The sequence below is a fragment of the Centruroides vittatus genome, unplaced genomic scaffold (genome assembly GCF_030686945.1).
Source record: "Centruroides vittatus isolate TY-2023 unplaced genomic scaffold, ASM3068694v2 contig_970, whole genome shotgun sequence".
NCBI classification, from domain to species: domain Eukaryota; kingdom Metazoa; phylum Arthropoda; class Arachnida; order Scorpiones; family Buthidae; genus Centruroides; species Centruroides vittatus.
The window spans coordinates 3,694,274-3,717,555 of NW_027122643.1; the positions used below are offsets into that span (position 1 = coordinate 3,694,274).

Below are 23,282 nucleotides of genomic sequence, written 5' to 3' on the forward strand. Positions count from 1 at the left end.
ATTAATAATTTTTACAATTTGTTCTAATACAGAAATAGTTCAATATAATAATTATTTAAATTATATTTCTTACTTATTTATTAAATACCTATACAATGTATTCATTTTGAAAATAGCTATTTTTTGTTTAAGAATTGTTCGTAAGATAGAATATTGCAAAAAGAACATTTCTTTTTAAAATATTTGTGGTAATAACAATTTTTTAAAATATTATCCAATCTTAGACATCCAAAGAAGTTCGATGTCTAAATAATTGTATTTGCATTAAGAGAATAAAAATTTCTATCTGTCCATTTTTTGCCAATATTTGAGGATTTAGGTACTCCCAACTTTTCAATGTCAAATGATGGAACTTTTTATGTTATATATTGTTTCGGTTAAGTTTAAAAAATTAAATTTGCCCTCTCTTGTATTATATCGTACTTTTTATATAAATTAAATAAAATTTCATATACCTTACTATGAAAATTTCCAACATCCAAAATTATATTTTTTGTATGATAAATACAGCTCATGAAATTCACAAAATTAATTTTTCGAGTAAGATTACAAATTATTATTTAATTTAATTAATACATTTTTATAATTTAAGTACATTTCGAGTAAATTAAGATCACAAATAATTTTTCAGGATATAAATAATTTGTCGTGTAATAGTTTTATTGTCAATACTGAAATTAATTTTCTTGATTGATATTCAGGTACACAAAATAATATAACATTGAAATTATTTTGAAAAGGTTTTTAGGTTACAGTTTATTTAAGTGTTTCCACTGTTTTCTTCAGTTTATCTAAAGTAAGACATATTTCTGCATGTAAGTGCAGGAATAAAGTTTCGCGACGGCTGATGATAATTCTCGATTTAATTTTTGATATTTTGGAACTCGTCAATAAATTGTTGGTCAGGTTTTTGGTAACCAGAAACAAAATTCCAGTTTAAGTAATCTTGTAATTTGCTTAGAGTTGTGGTTTTTAATTTTTGGTATTTTAAAACCTAACTTGGTATTTTATATCTAACTTATGTATGAAGAGGATAATAAAATTATCTGAAAGAGGTTGGAATTTGGCAACTTTATTCCAATTAAATTTTAAGTAAATTAATTTTTCAAGAGAAATCTTGATCACAAAATTAACTTTAGATGTCCATTAAATTAAGATTACAAATAATTTGTGGTGTTTAATTTTTTTTTCAGATTATAAATTATTTTCAGTTCAGAAATTTCTCGGGTAAATTACAATTATAAATAATTCTATTCTCAAAAAACTACTCAACCTGTTTTTTTAGTTTTCATATTTAGAAAACTTTTCACTTCATTTCTTTAGTTTTCATGTAAAATCTTGTACCAGTGTAACAGTTAGGCAAAGTTTAATATATTCTTTCTAATTATTAAATTTATTATTATAAAATGAATTTGCATTAATAATTTTTACAATTTGTTCTAATATAAAGAATAAATTATAACGCGACAACTTAAAATAACATTTAGCAATAAGACAAAGTAAAATACAGAAATAGTTCAATATAATAATTATCTAAATTATATTTCTTACTTGTATAATTAAGAATTGTCCGTAAAATAGAATATCGCAAAAAGAACATTTCTTTTTAAAATATTTGGGGTAATAACAATTTTTTTTAATATTGTCCAATCTTAGACACCAAAGAAGTTCGATGTCCAATTTTTGAGGATTTAGGTACTCCCAACTTTAATGTCAAATGATGGAATTTTTTATGTTATATATTGCTTCGGTTAAGTTTAAACAATTAAATTCAATTTGTTTTCCGTTGTAATAAATTATATCGTACTTTTTATATAAATTAAATAAAATTCTATATGACATTCCCAACTTCCAAAATTATGTTTTTTATATGATAAATGCAGTTCATGTAAAAAATTTTCCAAATTTAACAAAATTTTTTATCTCGTGGTGATAAATTATCAAAAGTGATGAATTCATTAGCAGTAGGAAAATTCCCTGTTCCTGAGGGGAAACTATCGGCATATCATTCTGTAATTTTATATAAATAAAAAATAGGATTAATATTATTTTATATTTAATAAGAAAATAACGAAAAGATTTCATACATAAACATTTCTTACCGACCATATAGAATGTTCATTGATGTACAGTACCAAATGTTGTCTCGTCTTCCTATTTTTGATATTATATCACTATTATATTCAATTATTTCATCCATTTTATCAAATTGTTAATGTGAAATCTATAAAAATATAATTTTAAAAAATTTATATTGTAATTGAATTGAAATGAAACTTGTTTTTAAAATTTACAAAATTTAGTTACTATAATGAAATGAAAGTAGAATTAAAAGATATATTACAAGAATTTTACTCAAATTGTACAGTAGCAATAATGATAATAATAATATTACAAAATGGTCTTTCTTCAAACCAAATTTATACTGTGTGATCCAACTTATTAAACTTTGAATTTCTTTGAAATAATATTTATTTAACTGATAAACTCTAATTAAAGTTATTAAATTTATAAAATGAAACTGTGATTATATACATTTTTTTATAAACTCATTTCATCTCAATGAAAATTATTACATATCAACGAACTTTAAGAATAAATTTTACAACAGTAAGGTGGTTTATTTTAAAAACAACTTATTTAATTAAGCTAACTAAAAACATAATAAAATTGTAACACTATCTGTATTAGTTATATATTATAGTATGTACAATTAGATTAGTTTTAAATATATGTAAAAAATTCATATATAATATGATTACATTTATTTATTTAATATTAACTTATTATCAATAACATTATCATTTTAATTAATTTCTATACATTTAAATTTATATTACTGAGTATTTATTTAAATATAATTAAGAAACAGTTTAAAGAATATTAAACTCCAAGAAAATGAACCTCTGATTGTAATTCCTAAAAATTTGTTTTTTACATGATAGATATAAACCCTACAAATAATTGCTGAATTCTTATGTCTAACTGTTAACTTTTTAAAAATAATGGATTCGTTATAAAAATGAATTTTGCTGAACTTTTCCCTTCAGTTTATCTACAACATGACATATTTCTGCAAGTAAGTGAAGTAATTAATTTACATAAAGTCGGCAAAAATTTTTCATATTTCAGAAATAAGTTATATAGTACTTTTAAACTCTATCACTTAGCGCCTACTCCCTAAAATTTTGTTTCTCATATGATACATATAAACCGTGCAAATAATCTACAGATGAAAAAAAGAAATTATAAGTCATTTGAACAGTTTATAATAAATTTTATTTTAACAATAAGTTTAATATATTGTGTTTAGCTATCAAATTTATCCTAATGTCAGAGTAAATTAAAACACGACAATTTCAAATAATATAACACCGAAATTTCTTTAGCTATACTAATCATAAATCTTATTGTTAAAATAAAATTATTTTAATTAAGGCAAAGTTTAATATATTTAGTTTAATTATGAAATTAAATTGTGCTGATTTGCAATAATAATAATAATTTTTAAAACAGCAATTTAAAATAATATAACATTAAAGTTTTGTTGATTGTAACAAAAAATTACAGCTCTATTTATACTTAAATTCATTAGATATTGACAGGTTTTTTTACTACAATAGTTATAGAATGAAGCTAATAAAATTGTTTGTGGAATAACATGGTTCATCTGAGTTTCATATTTTATAAACTCATCAATATAGTTTAAAATTCTACCACCTTCATAAATTGATGTTAAACTTGTGAATTTTTGAAAGATTTACTTTTATCTAGAAAAATGTCTAAGCCAAACTTTTGGTCTAAGGCAAACTTTTGCTTTTTCAACTCGTGATTTTCTATATTTCTAGGTTTGGCCTCGTTTATTACCGAAAATTGTAAACGAAGATAATATCTATATCAAAAACTATATTATAATACACTGTATTAATTTTAATGCAGGCCATTTGGGAATTTTTGAGAGTTGAAATCTAATTTATATTAAAGTATCTCAATTAGATATAGTCATACGAAGAAAAACGATATTTATTATAAATTATTTTAATACTTACTACAGGAGAATTTTATAGTACCAGAATATATTTTGTCTAACTGTTAAAATTTAAAAAATGATAGATTCATTATAAAAATGAATTTTGGTGAACTTTTCAGTATATCTAAAACATGATATATTTCTGCAAGTAAGTGAAGTAATAAACTTTTGCTGACTTTAAGTAAATTATTCGTAATTCAGAAATAAATTATATAGCATCTCGAAAACTCTATAGCTCTCTAAAATTTTGTTTCTCATATGATAGATATAAACCACGTAAATAATTGTCAAATCTTACCAATTTTTTATGTCTAACTGTTAAATTTAAAAAAATTAATAATAGACTCATTATAAAATTCAGTTTTCCCGAACTCTAGAATATCTTGTTACAATCCTAAACTCCCAGAACTATGTGTTAACAAAGATTTTCATTGTGAAGCGCAAATGTCTCAAAATCAATAATCACACATATTAAATAATAATAATAGTAATAAATACTTACCTTCAAAATTTATTAAAACAGAATTCAATATCACATGAAACTAATTCAGTAATATTTCAAAATAAAAAGTTATAGGAAAAAAGTTATGCATATATTAAAATAATAAGTCAATGAACTTTACTAAACCTCTAAAAGACGTATTTTAAACATTTACACAATTGTCTAAATGGTCGTACATTGCATTAAATTTTACCACCTTAAATTGATTCTTTTATATTTCTCGATGTTAAACTTGTGAATTTTTCGAAGATTTACTTTTATCTAGAGTTAGGTCTAAGTCAAAGGCAAACTTTTAAATAAAAATACTTACCTTCTGAAGAGGATGATCTTGTATAAGAGGTTCTTGCAAAAGAAGTTCTCGGCGAGGTATTGAACCAGTCTCTTATAACCAGTATTTATACCATCTCTTAATGCAAAAACAGCGGAAAAAGGATATATCAAAATTAGCAACTTTGAAAAACAAGATATTTTAAAATGAATCGAAAACATTAATTTCTAATATTAATTTAAAAACAGAGGAAAAAGGATATTTCAAAATTAGCAACTTTGAAAAACAAAAGATATATATATATTAATACAAAAATGAAATTGTTTTATTTTTAAATTATTATTGGAAATTAACTGTTTTTGATTCATTTTTATATTTCCTGTTTTTCAAGGTATGGTCTAAAAATAATATATATATGTATATACCTTGTTTTTCAAAGTTGCTAGTTTTGAAATATCCTTTTTCCTCTGTTTTTAAATTAATATTAGAAATTAATGTTTTCGATTCATTTTAAAATATCTTGTTTTTCAAAGTTGCTAATTTTGATATATCCTTTTTCCGCTGTTTTTGCATTAAGAGATGGTATAAATACTGGTTATAAGAGACTGGTTCAATACCTCGCCAAGAACTTCTTTTGCAAGAACCTCTTATACAAGATCATCCTCTTCAGAAGGTAAGTATTTTTATTTAAAAGTTTGCCTTTGACTTAGACCTAACTCTAGATAAAAGTAAATCTTCGAAAAATTCACAAGTTTAACATCGAGAAATATAAAAGAATCAATTTAAGGTGGTAAAATTTAATGCAATGTACGACCATTTAGACAATTGTGTAAATGTTTAAAATACGTCTTTTAGAGGTTTAGTAAAGTTCATTGACTTATTATTTTAATATATGCATAACTTTTTTCCTATAACTTTTTATTTTGAAATATTACTGAATTAGTTTCATGTGATATTGAATTCTGTTTTAATAAATTTTGAAGGTAAGTATTTATTACTATTATTATTATTTAATATGTGTGATTATTGATTTTGAGACATTTGCGCTTCACAATGAAAATCTTTGTTAACACATAGTTCTGGGAGTTTAGGATTGTAACAAGATATTCTAGAGTTCGGGAAAACTGAATTTTATAATGAGTCTATTATTAATTTTTTTAAATTTAACAGTTAGACATAAAAAATTGGTAAGATTTGACAATTATTTACGTGGTTTATATCTATCATATGAGAAACAAAATTTTAGAGAGCTATAGAGTTTTCGAGATGCTATATAATTTATTTCTGAATTACGAATAATTTACTTAAAGTCAGCAAAAGTTTATTACTTCACTTACTTGCAGAAATATATCATGTTTTAGATATACTGAAAAGTTCACCAAAATTCATTTTTATAATGAATCTATCATTTTTTAAATTTTAACAGTTAGACAAAATATATTCTGGTACTATAAAATTCTCCTGTAGTAAGTATTAAAATAATTTATAATAAATATCGTTTTTCTTCGTATGACTATATCTAATTGAGATACTTTAATATAAATTAGATTTCAACTCTCAAAAATTCCCAAATGGCCTGCATTAAAACTAATACAGTGTATTATAATATAGTTTTTGATATAGATATTATCTTCGTTTACAATTTTCAGTAATAAACGAGGCCAAACCTAGAAATATAGAAAATCACGAGTTGAAAAAGCAAAAGTTTGCCTTAGACCAAAAGTTTGGCTTAGACATTTTTCTAGATAAAAGTAAATCTTTCAAAAATTCACAAGTTTAACATCAATTTATGAAGGTGGTAGAATTTTAAACTATATTGATGAGTTTATAAAATATGAAACTCAGATGAACCATGTTATTCCACAAACAATTTTATTAGCTTCATTCTATAACTATTGTAGTAAAAAAACCTGTCAATATCTAATGAATTTAAGTATAAATAGAGCTGTAATTTTTTGTTACAATCAACAAAACTTTAATGTTATATTATTTTAAATTGCTGTTTTAAAAATTATTATTATTATTGCAAATCAGCACAATTTAATTTCATAATTAAACTAAATATATTAAACTTTGCCTTAATTAAAATAATTTTATTTTAACAATAAGATTTATGATTAGTATAGCTAAAGAAATTTCGGTGTTATATTATTTGAAATTGTCGTGTTTTAATTTACTCTGACATTAGGATAAATTTGATAGCTAAACACAATATATTAAACTTATTGTTAAAATAAAATTTATTATAAACTGTTCAAATGACTTATAATTTCTTTTTTTTCATCTGTAGATTATTTGCACGGTTTATATGTATCATATGAGAAACAAAATTTTAGGGAGTAGGCGCTAAGTGATAGAGTTTAAAAGTACTATATAACTTATTTCTGAAATATGAAAAATTTTTGCCGACTTTATGTAAATTAATTACTTCACTTACTTGCAGAAATATGTCATGTTGTAGATAAACTGAAGGGAAAAGTTCAGCAAAATTCATTTTTATAACGAATCCATTATTTTTAAAAAGTTAACAGTTAGACATAAGAATTCAGCAATTATTTGTAGGGTTTATATCTATCATGTAAAAAACAAATTTTTAGGAATTACAATCAGAGGTTCATTTTCTTGGAGTTTAATATTCTTTAAACTGTTTCTTAATTATATTTAAATAAATACTCAGTAATATAAATTTAAATGTATAGAAATTAATTAAAATGATAATGTTATTGATAATAAGTTAATATTAAATAAATAAATGTAATCATATTATATATGAATTTTTTACATATATTTAAAACTAATCTAATTGTACATACTATAATATATAACTAATACAGATAGTGTTACAATTTTATTATGTTTTTAGTTAGCTTAATTAAATAAGTTGTTTTTAAAATAAACCACCTTACTGTTGTAAAATTTATTCTTAAAGTTCGTTGATATGTAATAATTTTCATTGAGATGAAATGAGTTTATAAAAAAATGTATATAATCACAGTTTCATTTTATAAATTTAATAACTTTAATTAGAGTTTATCAGTTAAATAAATATTATTTCAAAGAAATTCAAAGTTTAATAAGTTGGATCACACAGTATAAATTTGGTTTGAAGAAAGACCATTTTGTAATATTATTATTATCATTATTGCTACTGTACAATTTGAGTAAAATTCTTGTAATATATCTTTTAATTCTACTTTCATTTCATTATAGTAACTAAATTTTGTAAATTTTAAAAACAAGTTTCATTTCAATTCAATTACAATATAAATTTTTTAAAATTATATTTTTATAGATTTCACATTAACAATTTGATAAAATGGATGAAATAATTGAATATAATAGTGATATAATATCAAAAATAGGAAGACGAGACAACATTTGGTACTGTACATCAATGAACATTCTATATGGTCGGTAAGAAATGTTTATGTATGAAATCTTTTCGTTATTTTCTTATTAAATATAAAATAATATTAATCCTATTTTTTATTTATATAAAATTACAGAATGATATGCCGATAGTTTCCCCTCAGGAACAGGGAATTTTCCTACTGCTAATGAATTCATCACTTTTGATAATTTATCACCACGAGATAAAAAATTTTGTTAAATTTGGAAAATTTTTTACATGAACTGCATTTATCATATAAAAAACATAATTTTGGAAGTTGGGAATGTCATATAGAATTTTATTTAATTTATATAAAAAGTACGATATAATTTATTACAACGGAAAACAAATTGAATTTAATTGTTTAAACTTAACCGAAGCAATATATAACATAAAAAATTCCATCATTTGACATTAAAGTTGGGAGTACCTAAATCCTCAAAAATTGGACATCGAACTTCTTTGGTGTCTAAGATTGGACAATATTAAAAAAAATTGTTATTACCCCAAATATTTTAAAAAGAAATGTTCTTTTTGCGATATTCTATTTTACGGACAATTCTTAATTATACAAGTAAGAAATATAATTTAGATAATTATTATATTGAACTATTTCTGTATTTTACTTTGTCTTATTGCTAAATGTTATTTTAAGTTGTCGCGTTATAATTTATTCTTTATATTAGAACAAATTGTAAAAATTATTAATGCAAATTCATTTTATAATAATAAATTTAATAATTAGAAAGAATATATTAAACTTTGCCTAACTGTTACACTGGTACAAGATTTTACATGAAAACTAAAGAAATGAAGTGAAAAGTTTTCTAAATATGAAAACTAAAAAAACAGGTTGAGTAGTTTTTTGAGAATAGAATTATTTATAATTGTAATTTACCCGAGAAATTTCTGAACTGAAAATAATTTATAATCTGAAAAAAAAATTAAACACCACAAATTATTTGTAATCTTAATTTAATGGACATCTAAAGTTAATTTTGTGATCAAGATTTCTCTTGAAAAATTAATTTACTTAAAATTTAATTGGAATAAAGTTGCCAAATTCCAACCTCTTTCAGATAATTTTATTATCCTCTTCATACATAAGTTAGATATAAAATACCAAGTTAGGTTTTAAAATACCAAAAATTAAAAACCACAACTCTAAGCAAATTACAAGATTACTTAAACTGGAATTTTGTTTCTGGTTACCAAAAACCTGACCAACAATTTATTGACGAGTTCCAAAATATCAAAAATTAAATCGAGAATTATCATCAGCCGTCGCGAAACTTTATTCCTGCACTTACATGCAGAAATATGTCTTACTTTAGATAAACTGAAGAAAACAGTGGAAACACTTAAATAAACTGTAACCTAAAAACCTTTTCAAAATAATTTCAATGTTATATTATTTTGTGTACCTGAATATCAATCAAGAAAATTAATTTCAGTATTGACAATAAAACTATTACACGACAAATTATTTATATCCTGAAAAATTATTTGTGATCTTAATTTACTCGAAATGTACTTAAATTATAAAAATGTATTAATTAAATTAAATAATAATTTGTAATCTTACTCGAAAAATTAATTTTGTGAATTTCATGAGCTGTATTTATCATACAAAAAATATAATTTTGGATGTTGGAAATTTTCATAGTAAGGTATATGAAATTTTATTTAATTTATATAAAAAGTACGATATAATACAAGAGAGGGCAAATTTAATTTTTTAAACTTAACCGAAACAATATATAACATAAAAAGTTCCATCATTTGACATTGAAAAGTTGGGAGTACCTAAATCCTCAAATATTGGCAAAAAATGGACAGATAGAAATTTTTATTCTCTTAATGCAAATACAATTATTTAGACATCGAACTTCTTTGGATGTCTAAGATTGGATAATATTTTAAAAAATTGTTATTACCACAAATATTTTAAAAAGAAATGTTCTTTTTGCAATATTCTATCTTACGAACAATTCTTAAACAAAAAATAGCTATTTTCAAAATGAATACATTGTATAGGTATTTAATAAATAAGTAAGAAATATAATTTAAATAATTATTATATTGAACTATTTCTGTATTAGAACAAATTGTAAAAATTATTAATGCAAATTAATTTAATAATTAGAAAGAATATATTAAACTTTGCCTTACTGTTATATTATTATTTCAAGTTGTCCCGTTTTAATTTACTTTCTATATTAGAACAAATTGTAAAATTTATTATTGCAAATTAATAATTAGAAAGAATATATTAAACTTTGTCTTTTTGTTATAACATTATTTCAAATTGTTGTGTTTTAATTTACTCGACAAATTTTTATTTTAAAAATTACCAATGCAACTTATTTTCTAATAATAAAATATTATTTCAAATTGTCATGTTTTAAATTTACTGAAATATTCTCAACCGCGATATTTTTAAATTTAAGTAAAAATAAAAAGTAATTTTTCATTAGAAGTTTCAACACGATGAATTGCAAGTATATATCTAGTTGATATATTTTAAAAAGAAATTTAGTTACCAGCCTGCAAAAATTGAATCATTTTAACTTACTCAATAAATTTTTATCCATTTAATAATTAATACAGAAACTTTACCTTATTGTCAAAATAAAATGAATTTAATTCAAATTTGTAATTAGAAAATTAATTTTGTGATCAAATATTGTTAAAATAAAATTAATTTAATTCAAATTTATAAAAACATTTAATAATTAATTTAAATTTGTGATCAGTATGTCTCATGAAATTAATTTTGTGATCAGTGCTACTCAAACCACTACTACTTGTATCTAATATCTCGCAAACGTTTAGAAAAGTCATCATACACGAAAACATTAAGATTCCGATTCTCAAATACAGTCTTTTTAAACCTCAATTTATCACTAAAAGACCCAAATTGGCAAATCACTGGTCTGGGTTTATCTCCAACTCTCTTCCCAACCCGATACGCGTTTACAATATGCAACGAGGATAAATTTAATGTATTAACCGCAAAAGAATTAATAGTGTCAAATATTTCCAAAGAAGTCTCCTCTTTCCTCTCTTCCAATCCGTGGATAACAACATTGTTCATCCTTCTCTGATTATCCATAATATCCAGTTCTCTCTCAAAAGAAGAAAATTTCGTGAAAATTTTATCCATATCCAACGAATGCCCAACACCGGTTACCTCCCCTCCAACCTTTGACTCAACCACCCCCAACCTCATCTCGAAGTCAATCAACGCCTCATCTACATTCTGAAGCCACTCTGTCAGATGATCCAGTCTTCTGATAAATTCATCAACCTTACCGTTCAGCGAAACATGCAATCGCAATAGAAGCCTAACTCCCTCTGTCACATCAAAATTTGAGTCCTGTAATAAATTCGCAATATCCTCTTCACCAGAAGAAGTCTCACCCCTAAACCTAGCTGTTGATCGTTCAGGAACGGTTGGAGAAAAGGTCTTCCTCTTCCGAGCCTGGGACATAATTATAAACTAGACTTACCTAGAAAAAGAAAAAAACAGCAATTCAAACCAATTGTTCAAAAGAAAAATCGGATAGTCTCCCCAGATATTTATTAAAATATATACATTTATTACTTATAATACAATAATAAATGTTTATATTATTACATAATTAAATCTTTATTATTAACATCCAAAACATAATGCCCACAAGTGACCGAGTGGATGAAACCCTAAACACTGCTAGTTGTGTTTAGTGGTTCGCGCCTCGTGGAACGGGCTGACCAGATGGATTTTCCCGGTTTTCTACACTTTTGTAACATCTAAATAGAGACATTTTCCCATAAAAAGTCTTTCCGGGATCGGCAGATGGTCCACGTGTCGAGGTGCCATATACAAATAAACAATTAAACTAGGATTTCATATTTAAGAATATTAATAGAGTTAAGAAAAGTAGAATTCCCGAAACATTTTAAAAGCGGAGTTAACAAACTAGAGAGGAATTTTTTAAATACGCGCTATTTTTAAATTTTATTAAACATGTACTAATTAAAATCATATTTTATAACAAAACCAGACAAACATAGTTCACCTGTATTTTATAATAGCAATTTTACGAGGAAGATATTTTAAAAATTTCAATACACAAAGGATTTAAATGTTCACTTCTGATAACTTAATATATTCCCGTATAATTAAGAAACAAATATAGTTTAGTACGAGAAAAACTTTCATTCACTTTAAATAATATAAAATTCTTCGAAGAACTCAGTAGAAAAGTTCAAAAAATTATTTCGTATAACAGTTTTTTTTAATAATAATAATAATTAATTTTAAAATTATTTCTGCAAATAAAACTCTATGTTAAAAGTGACTTTTATTTTTCAACTCTCCGCCCTGTGGTACTGAGAGGGCCCTTTTTAGCAAGTCCATGGTGGGCCATTGGGACAGCCCCACAATGGGTGATGAGGGGTGGGCCAATATATCCGAGACAGACCACTGTCCCGAAAATTTCCTGAGGTTTTTTAATCCGGATTCGTTCCGGGATTCCCAGAGCGGTAAACTGACACCGACACCTTAACCTTACGGCCATCCAGCCCTTCATTTAGTTTTATTGAATGCTCTTACCGAAATGAGTAGTTTACATTCAGTACTTTACATTCTATTCTGATTTTATTCACTTATATACTGTATTTTAAAATCCATTTTACTTTACCTACTCAGTTTTTTAGATTTAAAACTATACTTAGAACAATTGTATGATATCACACAATGTTTGCAATTGTTTTGTGGATAGTTAGTTGAATTCCATGAAAATTTAACTGTTTTGCTTTGTTTAAACATGTATAACCTGTAATTTGACTTTGCAGGCTACTTTAGAAGCAGCTCTTGGAATAGGGGTTATCGTTGCACCAACTTTAGGTGGACTTTTATATAACGTAAGTATATTATTATTATTAAAAATTTTATTATGAAGTAATAATAATATAAATGATCAAAAGTAAACCTACTTCCATTTCAAATATCTTATATTTTGTGATCAAGTGATATGTAACCCAGAAAAATGACTCATTTTGTTACAGCACCTTGCATGCCACAGGTTTTGAGAATTTAATCCTCCTAAATCTGCATGGCAACATCTATTAAAGTATATTTGCTGGAGTTAAGGCATCAGCTTACTTTTCTGGGAAATTTGGAATTGAATCCAGGCAATTTGTCCTGGATTAATATATCCAGGACAAATTGCCCATTCCGTGTCATTTATTTAAATTTCATTATATAGTTTAATTTTTTATTTTTATCCTTGCAATATTCCAAAAATTGAAAAAATTCATTATTTATTATAGTACAGTTCTATAAATCTCAATTTATGATTACAAATATTTTAACTGATGTAGTATAAATATAATCCAATTAATGACAAAATATCAGAATCAATAGTTCTTCAGTAATTTCTCATTTAACTCTTTACTGTTGTGGATACTAAAGGACCTTTTTAACATTCCCACCATGGGTTTGGTCAGGCCCATAATTGGGGTAGTGAAATTGGGATGAACAGAAACTATGACACATCCAGACAGATCATCTGTACAGGTTTCTAATCTAGACTTGATTCCAGATTTCTTCTTTGCAATCATCCAGTAATCAATAAGATATAGCTGTAAATATAGCTTTAATAAAACTCTTAATAAATTGTTATTTATACATTATCCATTAATACAGTTATTACTTTTCATTATTAAACATCTTCCACATCTGTTACAATTTGTCACACAAAATTCAGATATGTCTGGTTGATATTTTGTGAAGTGTGAAGCGCGATAAAAATACACAGACACGTGAATTCAATTAAAACGAATTTAATTTCGCGATTAATAATATATACAAATAAGTTCTTTTTGGATTCCCTCAGTCCAATTTCTCTTGTTGTCCGATTGTAACAATAACCCAAGTAGCTTACCTTCTTAGCAACTACTTGTCCGACAATACTAATAAAACCCTCGCGATTCTTAACTAACTTAAACCTAAAAGGATAGAAAAGTATAAAAGTAGGAAGTGAAAAGGATTGATAGGACAGTGAGGTACCCTTGTTCTCGCTGAACTCCGATGCCGGCTGGTGGCTTATTCTCCGTGTCTCTGGGTTCGTCAATGTTCTAAATATCTTTACTATAATTTCTTTTCGGGGTCTCTGATTCGAAAATCCAGATCCTCACCTCACGGCTCTCCATTCGGCCCTCGTAGAATTCCGTCTCACGAGCTCGCCGTTTTCGTCCGTGCTTCTTCTTGTCCGGCCGGGGAAAAAGTGACTCTCCGATGACCCAGATTTTACTCGTCCTCCACTCTAACTCTTTGTTCCACCCGACCCCCTGGTGGGCGGGGAGTGGGAAGCCCGCGTTCCCAGAAGCCAGAACAATGAACAAAGGAAGTTAGAAAGAAGGGTTAAGGAGAGAAAATTATTAAAACTAATTAAATCTAAAATACATGTACAAAAATATGGCGTACAGCCACAATTTAACAAAATTTTAATAATGAACACAATTCCATTTTCTTAAAATAACAGCAAAAATCTACTTTATTGGAGCTCATTTACATTGAGTAACAGTTTATCTAGTAATTTTAGGTACCCAAGGCCATTATCAGGAGATACAAAGGTAAACTGTCATCTAAATCCATTCACATACATCTAGACCAGTGCTGTCTTTAGGGGAGGGCCTACAGGGCCTGGGCCTAGGGCTCCGAGGTCGTAGGGGCCCTGAATCCGAAAGTAATAAAGTTACAAAGAAAACAAATAGGTTACTTGAAATAAAGAAACCATTAATAATATGATTGAAATTACTCCTCCAACACATAGTGTGAAGTGTTGAGTACAGGGTGAAAAATCTCACTGACTAAAGAAAAAAAAAAGTCAGCAGATTTTCTGGGATATGTTAAAAGGGTGATAGCACGATATCCGTAACCAGTCTCGCCCGTGCTAGCTACAACAGCGACCCCTAGGTCTGTAATCTACTATTGATTTTGTTTCTTCATGGGGGCCCCCAACATTCTGCTGGCCCAGGGCCCCTTATGTTCTAAAGACAGCACTGATCTAGACACTGTTATTATCTAAAACATTTAGTTAATATCCCACCTCTAGCTATCCTACTCTACTAACAAAAATATTTAATATTGATACATTCCAATCTCCCACAAATACATTTAGTACAGTTCCCCTAAAAAAGTACGCCTGTATCACCAAAACAAACATTATGCCTATAATAATACAATAAAATTACCATATCCTAACCACTTTTTTCATCCCTCCTTCACTTTCAATGGCAGATCGATGACACAATGGCGGGACACAATAGTGATCGGGCAGGATGGTCCGATGTATTGGCCCGCTTGATTGCCAGACCTCACTTGCTTTGACTACTTTCTCTGGGGGTACATCAAGGCACTGTTGTACGAAACTCCCGTTAACAGTGCTGAGGAACTTGTTGCACGCATTGTGGCAGCTGCTGGGAAAGTCTGGGACATGCCCGGTATTTTCGACAATGCGCCGGAGATGTGAGGTCTGCATCACAGCCCAGGGTCATAATTTCAAACACCTTTGATTTTTGCTGTACTAAGAATAATAAACATGTTTTCTCACCCTGTTTGTGTCCTTCCTTTCTTGTGTTTTGTGTTGTCACTACCGCACCAGAAAAGCATTTCCAACCATGCATTGCTATGTGATTTCCCATTGTCTAGGTGTACTCTATCTCTCCTGAAAGTTTGTAACCACTGTACTGATACACTCTGTATATATGCATATAGATATAGATATAGGCTATAGATTTAGTAATAGATAAAATACTGGCATTGTAGATATTGAAAAGATATAGATCACTTTTTAAATAATGGGTAAAATATCATTTGTCAATTTTTTAAAACAGTTCATAAAATTTATGATTAATCTGTAAATTATCAATGCTTTCCATTCTTATCTTTACAAAACTTCTATTAATACATATAATCTTAGGTTTTCAATTATGTAGTAAAATATTATCTTTACAGCTAGGAGCTTTCCTATTACCATTTGTAACATTAGGCAGTTTTATACTTCTTTGTGTTTTTATTACATATTTTATTCTGCCTACATATAGTAAGTATTTTTGATTACATTTAATTATGATTATTTTTATAGAAACATAATTATTATGAATTATGTTTCTATAAAAATAGAATTATTTAATAAAAATAGAATATATGTTTCTACAAACAGGTCCCTCTCCAGAAATGGCACCTAAAAATCTTTTGAAATTCTGGCTTAACTTTTCCTTAATTATTGATGCAACAATTATTAGTACATCATGCATGTTTATTGGATATATATCAGCTGTATTAGAACCACATCTAAGACAGGTAAATTAATGTTTTTTATTTATGCAATTTAATTACTGATATGTAAATAATTTTTAATTTATTATTATTTTTTTAACTACAAGTAAAAATTGAATTATCCTTTTCAATCTTTGAAAATTAATCTTATGTTATATCATAAATTTTCATCAAGAAAGTTGTTCTTATTCCAAAATTTTCTAAAACTAATTACAATTTGAAATACAGTTTCAGTTATCTACAATGACTGTATCCGTTATATTTGTAACTGCAGGTTTGTCATATTCCATTTCAGCACCTATTTGGGGTTTTATCTGTGACCATAAGGTAAATTTATTAATAGATCTGTTTTTATAATTAAGTAAAACTAAATTCTAAGCATTTCAAATTCAAAAATGTATAATATTTCTAGATTAACACTAAATGTCTGAGTATAGTTGGAGGTATTTTATTATCAGTTTCATTTTTATTAATTGGTCCTGCACCATTTCTAAACATTCCATCGTAAGTACAGTTTAATTATAATAATTTCATTCTAATTATACTGTAAATATACTAATAGATTCTGTTAAATTTAGATATTGTTCAAATTTTGAATATTTTAACTATTTGATCCATAATAAACATAATTTTAATGTTTCCAATCTAAACATTATGTGATTTTATTTTATAGAAAACATAACTTTTAAAAAATATTTCAGACAATTGTGGTTAGTGATATTTTCACTTGCAATAACTGGAATTGGTGTGTCCTGTTGTTATGTTTCACCTTTTATTGGAGCTTTGCAAGATACTGTGCAGTAAGTTGATGTATTTTCTGTAATAACTTAGATATAATATGTTAAAAATACTTTTCAGTCTGAGTATATAATGAATTATCATCATAATAATGTTCTAACATTATTTGAGTTATTACATTCATTCCTCAATTTACACATACTCTTTTTATACACAGTCTCATTTTTCTATCATTTATTAAAGTTAGTATATATTGATGTGCCAAAAGTTTACTTGATTGACTTTTTATATCATTCTAACTTTGTTTTGATCAATTTAGCCTGTAAGCATTACAACAACAATAAATAAAAATTCAATCAATTTCGTATAAAATTAAACTTCAACTTTCTACCTATTCTTAGGAATGATAACAGTTGCTATATAGAATTGTTCTTAAGATGGGAGAAATCCTAAAAGCATTTGTATAATTGTTGTTTTTTACAAATATATCTCCATTAAAGTATGTTTCTAGTGATGTTTCTTCAGTACAAACCAATTATTCTCTTTTCTTTAGTATTATAAGATACAAATCTAAAGATGGAATATTTGTGCCACTTTGTGGTTAAAATGTAAGAAGACAATACATACACTTCAACTAAAATAATTTGAGATTATATGTAATTATTATTGATGTAATAAATCAAATCGAAATTATTGGAACCTGTAGTCAGTGCCAGAATAGCCATATCCTTCCTACACTACTACATTTATTTTAATGCAATATATTAATATATTATTATATTTAATTTTTAAAATGCGGTTTTTTTAGCATCCGTGGTTATCCTGAGGATATAACAACTTATGGACTTGTATCATCAATGGCTGGTTCAGCGCAATCTTTTGGGTAATTCTTTGAATTACATTTTTTATTAAAACTATTTTATTTAAGCTACAATAATTTTGTGCAGATAACCTACAACAGCATATATCCCACAGAAAATCATTAGAACAGAGAAGAAATCTTTGCATAACCTGCCCCACCATATATTCTGCACCTCATGGCACATACTTTCTAACTACATACTAGTAAATATCAAACTTTACATCTATAATGCAGTGTAAAAAAAGTTTCAATTATAAAATTGAGACAAAAACATGGAGCTGCCTAAACTTCACATATGGAAGATACAAATACCTATCAAACAAGAGTTTTATTTGTCAAATAATAAATTATATTATTGTGGTTATATAGCAGTGGTGATATTCAGTGGGTTCGCACAGGTTTGCCCGAACCTGTTGGTAAAATCTTCAGTTTTCCGAACCTTGTTAAACACATGTAACATTTTTCAGTGGTTTTGTTTCTTTTAAAAAATATATTAAAATATACGTATTATACTCTGTAACACTACTAAACTAGAGCCTTATACCCTGTTTGCACTGAGCATTTCAATCTAGATTGTGAGCAAGGTCGGGGACTCTCTTGGTGCGATCTCTCTCGACTGTTTCAATCTCGATCAAAATGAGGTTTAATCGTGATTGATTCAAGAGAGTTCTTGAAACTAGATCCAGTCATAAGAGAGATCCCACAATCTCACGCGTGCGAGATAATACAAGATGGCTGTGGAACACGTGTCAGGTTATGGACAGTGAAATAAAAAGGATATTGTATTTCGAGAGATGATGACATCTGTCTATTATCAGCAGTGCCAATCGGGGTGAAAAATTTCTCTGCCTAAAAAAGAAAAAAAAAGTTGACAGCACTAATATACTATTGTTACCTGGTCTTCGCCCAGGGCTCGTTACGTTCCAAATATGCCACTGATTATTAGATATATCGCAAGAAAAGGTATTGTATTTATTTCTAGCCAAAACTTTCCATTTGTTTGTCGGTGATTGTTAGGGAAAAATTTTCTGCTAGCGAACCCTTTGTTAAATATTTCGAATATCACCACTAATATATATATATGTGTGTGTGTCTGTGTGAATAATATTCAATGACATGAATTTGAAGAGTTGATTGTTCAGTTTTTATTTTTTGTACAGAACTGAGCTTATTTCAGATTATCATTTACTAAAAACCATGAAAAAAAAATGTAATAAATGCTTTATTATCACAAAATTAATTTGATTCTTACTGAATTTCAAAACAAGATTAATAAAATGAGCATTCATGTTAACATGAGTATGCATAAGCAAACATTACTACTATCAACTGTCATTTTGTTTTAACAAATTGATTTTTTTTTCTTTCTTCCATTTATTTAATGAAAAGAAAATTACCAAAAATAATTATAATTGTAAGAATATAATTAGAAAGCATTATTCATATCTTTGTTTAAATCTATCTTTCTTATCTTCAGAAATTTATGACAAATATTTTTAACTAATGGAAAAGTTCAATACATTAAAATGTGTAAAAGTTCAATTTGCAAAATGGAAAAATTCTGTAAAGATGCCACTGCAATAAATATATTTGTTCTTCTTTTTGCTTTTTTGCTAGCAATTTACTATATTATTGTTATTATTATTATTTGACAAATAAAAAGAAATAAAAGAATAAGGAAAGATGTGCTTTCTTATATAATAAAGGCTTGAGGGATTGTAATTGTCAAGCAATCAAACAGGATGCTGAAATTATTTTTATCATCTTATTATTCTTTGGAAAGCATTACACAAAGATTTATTTTACTATTATTAAATAACTTTTGAGTTAGAAGATATCTTAATTTATATACAAATGTCAATTTAATTAATATAAAACAAAGCAAATAAATCAAAGGTATATTTTTGATTTTATTTTCAAAATGGTGGAAAGAACTGCTGTTATATGTAAAAAAATATTGCACAGTCACATTAGAGCTATCATTTAAATGTATATAATTACTTTTAGTTTCAAAACTCACTTTATAGTGACTAAAAAACAATGAATTTACAACCCATTAGGATGACAATTATCAGGTCACACATCTTAACTGTTTTCCGAAATGACATTACATAGCATTGATAAATATTGGAAATTTATCAGCTTTAAAGATACTATTAAATAAACAAAAATATATGCTCATGCAATTGAATTTGTATTAATTAAAGCATGTTTTAAACATACAAAAAATAAATAGGAGAGAACTAAAGGTAAGATAATTATCTTGTTTGCTTTTGGGAAAAATTGCAATGGCAGATGAAAAATCCTTTATATGCCACAGATATATTCTTGTTTTTTAAAGCTGCTCTTCATACCTTAGAAAAAGTGTGGATTATATATCAAAGTGTGGAAAGCAGGTGTGGATTATATATCAATTTAAGATTGATATATAATGCAGAGCTATTTTCAAATTGCTCTTTAAACACATATAATCTGTTGGTTATCTGCATGAAATTAAATTGGTATTACAAAACTAAAGTTTAGTCAATAAATACACATACATGAACAACACAAGCTCTACTTGGTTGTTGTTTATGTATATTTATTTGCAATTAAGTAGAACTGAAGTGAATTTGGAAGATTGGAAGAAATTACATTTTTAAACAATTTTTAATACTGTTCAAAGTGTTTCAATAACTTAATAACTGAGCATAAAACATTTCATAGAATTTACTGATTCCAATTCCTTTATTATGTATGCTAAATGAATAAAATTGAGCACAGTATAAATAAATTTTTTTACAAATCATAGACAAATCAGCAATCATTGTGTACATTGCAAATTGTATAAAGGGATAATTCAAAAATAAACTCTTTGGGGAAAAACAAACATTTTTATTAAACTTTATTCTCACTTTTTCACTATTATAATTAAAAAATCCTTTTTATTAAATTAATAGTTTATTCAAGGCTGTCAGTTTTTCAAACTGCTTCAATTCTTTTTTGAATGGAATTCACCTAGCCTGTTGGAATAGTCAGGACTGATTTTCTCCTATTTGTCTTTGTGTACTTCATGCTAGAGATCATTGAATGTTGATGGTATGGTATGGATGAGTGTATGGTACTCCATATGCAAGTGCTTTCTAAATGACCCCACAAATTCTCAATTCGATTAAGATCTAAACTGACCAGTTCAATAACTGGAAAGAATTATGGCAAAAAATGAGGATTATGTTTATGGTTTATATTTCAGGTTCCAGTTTGCTGAAATAATAAATGGTCTTAAATAAGCCTATTCCTGAAAATTTTCTTTTAGATGCTCTTGAAGGTAATATGATCCAGTAGAGCTGGTCCTTAAACAATCATGCAGTCCCAAATCCTGATGGACTCTCCTTCATGCTTTATAGTCATTTTAACATGTTTATCTTGCAAACATTATGCTGAAAACAGAAAATACTGCTATGTAAAATTTTTCAGTATAAGCATACAGTATTTAGAAAATATCACATAACTGCTATTACCAAAGGCATTATTATTATATACTAGCAGACCCGGCCACGCGTTGTTGTGGCTCAAAATGTATTTATTATAAATGTATAACACTTCCCCCATGGGGGAATTTCAAAAAATCCCTTCTTAGTGTACATTCTCTTGACATACCCTATTAAAACGCAATCAAACACACATCTAAAATAGTGTACTGTACAAGGATATGCCGAAATATATCTTGTTATAAAGAGAAGGGAATGTAACGAGGACCTTACAATGTACTGTACGGAACAAATCGGACAAACCAATCTTTCTCAAATAGTTTTATTAATCGTACGGAATAAACAACTAATTGCCTGATTCCTACAGACGACGATATTCTTACCAATTATAAGAATGGCAACGGTACTGCAATCGGACTAGTAATTACGACAAAAATTATAAACTAATACGCGATTAAACTAGGAAAAATATACAATTCTTTACGCAGAGGTATATACAGTAGCCATATTTCAAGTCATACATTGTTATGAAATACGGTTTCCTTTGTCAGCTACACGTGGTTATTACTTGGCTCGTCACATATATATCATTTAAGATTTTACGTAAATAACGCTCTTACTAGTGAATCGGGTGATCTTAGAGTCTTCTTCAACACTTGTATATTCTGAAGAGTAGAACCACAGCCGGATGGAATTGGATTGTCTTTTAAGATTCCTCTTCCTTTCTATCCTTCTATCTCTTCTTTCTGTCCAATCTCGCTAGATTCTCCCCGCATAAAAAGTCCTTCACACGTGGAAGCGTTTCCCTTTATATCTCCCACCATCCGGGGCTTCGTCTACGACGTTTGCTTTTTCCTGGCCAATCCAAAACCGCGATACAGCCATGACATCAAGGGCGGTACAGGACACGTGACAAAGATGGCTGCGTGTTGCAACTAAAACACGATACTTATCTCGCAGCAACGGAATGAGATTACATTAACATTTCAAAATATCAAATTATAACAATAGTCGCGGAGCACTACAATAGTATAATAAAAGTTGAGTTCTTCGCAGTAAGCCTTAATCCTGTCCCTCTCCCCCGCAAGGAAATATCAAGAAATCCCTTTTTAGTGTATATTCTGTTGACATAACCTATTAAAACGCAATTCAAAAACGCAAAAAACCGAATGTAAAATAGTATAACAGAAACCGAGTACTTCACGGTAAGCCTTAATCTTGTCCATCTCCCCCAGTAGGGGGAATTTCGACATGTATATTATATAAAAACACATGCGTATTCAAATGCAACATTGTGTCAAAATTTCAAAGGAATCGGTAAGAACAAACAAACGTTATATTTTATTTATATAGATAGATAGAAAATGATCTGCTTTAGTCCATTCTCACAGAAAAGAATAATGCCTCACAGAAAAGTAAATTTAGGTCATTGGAGTTAGCGCCATCTGTTGGACATAAAAGCCTTAGTCCATATATAAAGATATTTTTGGAAAGGGGGAAAGGGTGGTCTTCACATATGCCAGAAACCTTCGCGGGAGTGTATTAAACAACTTCCCGAAGTTTCATGGCAATCGGATAAATGGTGTGGTAATGCATGAAAGACGAACACGCACACAGACATACATTCGTTTTTATATATATAGATAAGCAATTTCAGAATTCATAGAAAATGATCTATGGAATTTAATC

General features: G+C 27.2%; 1 protein-coding gene across 3 annotated transcripts in view; it reads left to right on the plus strand.

Moving 5' to 3' along the window:
- The window catches only part of LOC136985499 (MFS-type transporter SLC18B1-like), a 41,384-nt gene that overhangs the window by 15,671 nt on the left and 2,431 nt on the right, over positions 1-23,282 (plus strand). For all 3 annotated transcript variants that reach the window (XM_067282792.1, XM_067282793.1, XM_067282794.1), the window contains 7 exons: positions 13,034-13,102; positions 16,200-16,287; positions 16,408-16,547; positions 16,752-16,850; positions 16,936-17,027; positions 17,225-17,323; positions 18,070-18,144. In XM_067282792.1, coding sequence (XP_067138893.1) covers positions 13,034-13,102; positions 16,200-16,287; positions 16,408-16,547; positions 16,752-16,850; positions 16,936-17,027; positions 17,225-17,323; positions 18,070-18,144 — 662 coding nt within the window. The remainder of the gene's footprint in view (positions 1-13,033; positions 13,103-16,199; positions 16,288-16,407; positions 16,548-16,751; positions 16,851-16,935; positions 17,028-17,224; positions 17,324-18,069; positions 18,145-23,282) is intronic.